The sequence below is a fragment of the Maniola jurtina genome, chromosome 3 (genome assembly GCF_905333055.1).
Source record: "Maniola jurtina chromosome 3, ilManJurt1.1, whole genome shotgun sequence".
Classification (NCBI taxonomy): Eukaryota; Metazoa; Arthropoda; class Insecta; order Lepidoptera; family Nymphalidae; genus Maniola; species Maniola jurtina.
Genome location: NC_060031.1, coordinates 15,905 through 20,874, shown reverse-complemented (window position 1 = coordinate 20,874; position 4,970 = coordinate 15,905). Strand labels below are relative to the sequence as shown.

At 49.2% G+C, this 4,970-nt stretch overlaps 1 protein-coding gene across 1 annotated transcript; it reads right to left on the bottom strand.

Annotated features, from left to right (window-relative positions):
- Positions 1 to 2,243: 2,243 nt before the first annotated feature.
- LOC123878847 lies at positions 2,244 to 4,199 on the bottom strand. The gene has a single exon (XM_045926217.1). The coding sequence runs from the start codon at positions 4,197 to 4,199 to the stop codon at positions 2,244 to 2,246; it is 1,956 nt and encodes a 651-aa protein (XP_045782173.1).
- Between the last annotated feature and the right edge of the window lie 771 nt (positions 4,200 to 4,970).

Below are 4,970 nucleotides of genomic sequence, written 5' to 3'. Positions count from 1 at the left end.
TGGCTAGTACGTCGTTCAGAAGTTTTTCTATGGACTCCCCGTCCTTTGCGTTGCTTATTATTAGGATGTCATCGGCATATGCCTGCACATGCACTCCGTGACCAGTCGTCTCTTCCAATAGACTGTCCAAGAGAATGTTCCAAAAGATGGGGCCGCACGTAGAACCTTGGATGCAACCTTTATTTGTTGTTCTGCATGCTAGAGCTCCTGCATATTTAATGCTTATTTCTCTGGACGAAAGGTAGTCAGCTATTAGGAGGATGAGGGACTGGTCCACCTTCTTCTTAATCAACTGATTCAAGATAGCTGGCCACCAGGCATTGTCAAACGCGCCTTCTATGTCTAATGACACCAGGGTTGATATCTTTTTATTGTAATAGGCACTTTCCACAACTTGTACTGCGTCATAAAGGGCGTCCTCCGTACTTTTTCCAGGCATGAAGCCATATTGCTGCTTATTCAGGGCCTCTTCCTTTCCAAGTTGCCAAAGGAGGCGGTTTACCATCATTTTCTCCAGTACCTTGCCCAGAATTGGGAGTAGGCCTATGGGTCGATAAGCTTTGGGGGATGCATAATCCTCTTTTTGGGGTTTAGGGATTATCTTGATTATGGCTCTCTTCCAGATTTTTGGAAAACAGTATAGATGGAGACACCTATTGTAAATTGCTAGGAGCTCCTTTGGACACGCCTGATATGCTTTAATACAAATATCGGCCGTGAGTCCATCCTCTCCTGGGGCCTTCTTGGGACTCATATCCATCAGAACACCCTCTACCTCTTCTGCAGTGAAATTGATAATGCACTTCTGTCCGTTTTCTATAATCCCCTGAATCTGCTGTTTTACCTTATTTCTAAATGAACTTTGCACGGTCGTATCTGAAGAGGCATCATCAAGTGGGTAGAAAGTTTCTGCTAGCAAATCCGCAGACTGTTGGGGGTCCAAAATTGTATCTGTTGTAGGAGATCTCAGCAATTTATCTTCACTGTGCTTACTATCCTTTTTGAGTATACGATAGATGTTCTGCCACATGGTATCCTTGTGCTGACGAGTACAAAAATTCTTCCAGCTGCTGGTTATTGTATTCAGGATCTGTTCCTTGTATTCCGCCAGGGCTTTAAGATACTCATCCACTACAAAAGGTCTCCTTCGTGGATTTGATTTGGAGATCTTTCGCCTCCTCCTTAGAACTTCTGCTTTTTTATACGTGAGCGCTGGTGTCCACCATTCATTCTTACCTAATTTTACACTGGCTGAAATCCTGGGGATAGTCATCTCACAGGCCTTTTCAATACTATTTACGTAGATAGAGACTAGGTCCTCCAGTTCAGCCGTAGTTTGTATCCTTTGAATATTTTCAATGTTAATTGATCCTTCAGCCAGTTGAGAATTCAAGGCAGCAGTGAACGCTCCCCAGTCCGCTTTAGATGTGTTGTATCTTCTGGTAGAATTCCTTTGGGCCTTACCGGACTTGTTTCTGTCAAAGGTCAGATTGAATTGGATGCCTCTATGGTCAGATAGCGTGACCATTTGTAAATCGACATGCCAATTATTGACTTTGTGTAGTAGTTCATGGCTCGCAAAGGTCACGTCCACTATGCTACTGTATATTCGGTTGTTTCTGATCGCAAAGAAGGTTGGTTCATTGCCTTCATTTAAGACAGTCAGGTTGAAGCGAGCTAGAGATTGGATCACAGCAGAGCCCCTAGCGTCTTCCTCCTCACAGCCCCACCAGGGACTCCTAGCATTGATATCGCCACCGATGATGATATTCGGCGTACCGAGGTTATTGACCACTGTCGCGATGAAGTCTAGGTCCATATCAATGTCCGCATCTTTTTCTAGATAGACGGAGACAAAGCCTACCAGGACACCGTTAACCCTAGCCTTGCATGCCACAATATTCTCCGTAATTAATTCTGGATTCACGATTAAGTGTAAGCTACGGTCAGTGACAAGAACTGCCGACTTAACTGGTTTGGATCGGTCCATGGTGTCTTTCTGGATAACTCTGCAGTTACATTTAATTTGTGCGTCCGAGCCCACATACGGTTCTTGAACTAATAAAATAGCGATTTGGAGGTCGTAAGCAGCTTGAAGGCATTCTTTTTGGGCAGCATATCCCCTGCCCAAGTTTATTTGCGCTACTTTTAGTTGATCAATTCCCCTAGTAGTAGAGCTAGGGCTCTGAGGTTCTGAGAGCTGTGAGTCTAATACTCCCTCGTTATTGTCCTGGCTGCCCGTATCAGCAATATGAGACCGAACTTCTAGCTATTCGGTCCCATTTCTGCCATTCCGGGCAGCTTTGACTATAAGCTCCGTGGGTGCAGGTCTCTGGCTTTTCCCCTTTGTTTGAGCAGTTTATGCAAATAGGGGTTTCCGCCCTTCTCGGACAGTGCCGCGTGTCGTGACTTCCCGCGCAATGTCCGCACGACTCCTCACCCCGGCACTCCTTCGAGAAGTGCCCAAAGCCCATGCACTTGTAGCACTGGACTATCGGTGATTGGTCTTGTGCTACAATCACCTGATAGCCAATTCTCAATCTCATGTCCAGGAGAGTTTTATAGAGACCAGGGGAGACCTCGATTATGACATTACTAATGTCTTTGGTTCTCCCTTTAGTTCTCCTCACTACTTTGATATTTTCATTCAGCAACACTGCTTCCCCCAGAGTCCCTGTATTTTGCCTCATGATCGCTTCCACCACCTGTGCATCCGAAGTGTCGTTAATGACCCCTGGAAGCCTTAGGAGCGGGCGTTTGGTTGTAATTTGCGCCACAGTTAACTTTTGAGAGGCGTCTTTCAGCGCTGTTTGCAGCTTAGACCTGCCTTCAGCTGAGTCGCAGGTCAGGACCACTTTTTGGTTTTTCCGTCTCCTGATGGAGCTGACCCCAACCCCTAGTCCAATGACGTCTACGCTTGATTTAATTGCTTTAACTACGTCGTCACTGGTATCCCGGGGGTCGGCGGACTCCACCAGCAGAGGGAAATTCGGCCCTGGCTGCGTCGACGGCTTAGGTGTTTTCAATATTGTTGCAAATGTTTTCTGGGCCCACGGTGCTCCTTGCGGTTGCTCAGTGACCCTTGGTTCTTGCACCTTATTCTCCTCAAGGGTCATAGTGAGCGTTCCCACGTCCAATCTTAGTGCCGCTATGTCCTCTTGGACCCTGCGCATCTCCAGGACGGGGCATGGCGCCGTTGGGTCGGTTCCCACACTATATTTCTTTACCTGGTCCTGTAACTCATAAACCAAGTGTCTGACTGCCTCGACTTCTTTAAACGTGTGCTCTATTTTGAGCTTAGCCTCAGCCATCAGCTCCAGATGTCTTTTGTCTACTTCCAGGAGTGAGGCACCGTGCTTGGCCTCCATTTGCGCTAGCCGTCGCTCGTATCCGGCCCGCTGTTTTTCTTTTTCAGCAATATGTCGGTTACGAGAGTCTGCCAAGCGCAAGATCATTTCTTGGAGGCCGTGCAAGCCGCTAATGACATCCTCCCTGATGTCTCTATGCAAGTTTCTACTCTCCTCCAGCCTGGTTTTTGTTTTCTGAAGGAGAGTATTAGCAAGGCGAGGCATGTCATGCAGCGCCCCTCCACCGACGGCTGACAGATCCGACATGAAGGAGTCATCCCTTGCCTCATCTGCCGGCTCCTCGGCTTGCCGGACACTGCATTCTATCTCGGCTGCAGCCGCTGCTCTCAGCTGCGCTCTGATACGCAGCAAGGAAGACTCCGACCGTGGCTTGGCCGGTGACGTCCCAGGTTCTATTATCGGAATTGGAGTAGAGGTGGTGTGAAAAATGTCACCTTCACTACCTCTGCGCGCCCTACTGCCCTCAGTTTGTGGAGAGCTTTCCGCACTCCTGAACTCTGCGGAACTAGGGATCCCTTCTGTGGAGTCGCCTATCGCCTGAGCCACTGGAGATTCAGCTGCGCTCTCAAAGCCAACGCTACCAGGTGATGAGGTGCACGTGCCTCCGTCTCGGTCGGTGTCCTCCTCCGAAGGGGCAGGGATCCTCAGCCTGAGAGGCGGGGCTTGCTCAGGCGTAGGGTCCCGCTCTGGCCGTTTTGAGGAGGCCATTCCCTTGGAAGTCTTGGTATTAGCTCTACGTACCATAGAGGCAAGCCTCCTTGTTTGTTTTGCTGGCGAGCACGGCTTCGCCGTCGCCCGCCCGCTGACGCTCGACGATGTTGTTGCAGACATCTAGTAGTAAAATAGCTACTAATAAAATCGGTTTTTATTTGGCGCCGTAGCGCACCGTCACGCTCGCGATTTTAAGGTAATTTCGTCAAGAATGTTTTAAAGACCGATCGGAATCCGGGGACACAAAGGTCAAGGGGTCGTTACGGTCGCGTTTGGTCGAGTGTGATGGGCCGAAGGATAGTGCTCGTCAAGTCCAAGGCCCGAACTCGGGGGCTAACTGTAAGAGATTGGAAGCTGCGGGCTTAGGGGCCCTTCGGGGAAGAGAATTTCCCAGCCCCAAAAAACACCCCCTTAAGTGAATCAATCCAGGGGCGCTAATGGGCTGAAACTAGAACTATGGGCTGAATAAATTGAAGTGATGCACCAGGGGGCAGAGGGTAAGTAATCTACTCGCCGTCGGGGGCTTTAAAGGGGGCCCACGCTTTCGGCCTACGTCCCTTGGTTCAAATACGAAGCTGTTTGTGATTTGTCGCGGTATTACAGTCGGCGAGTTAGTTCGTGGCCGCTTAAAATTAAGAAAGCCAGCGGACCTTGCACCCCTAAATACCCCGACACGCCCAAAATAAAATAGCTCGTATATACCTTGAACAGTTGAAAACCGCCTTCACACGGCGAGTATTGTCCCAGGCTGACTCCCTAGGCAGGAGGTAGTTCCCGCCCAGCAGCAAATACCTCCAGATATCTTCCCCCTCCCACAACCTCACAAGCACACACGCGATTTTGACAAATGAAGTGTCAAATGGAAGGGCTTGACGAGACCTATCCACACTG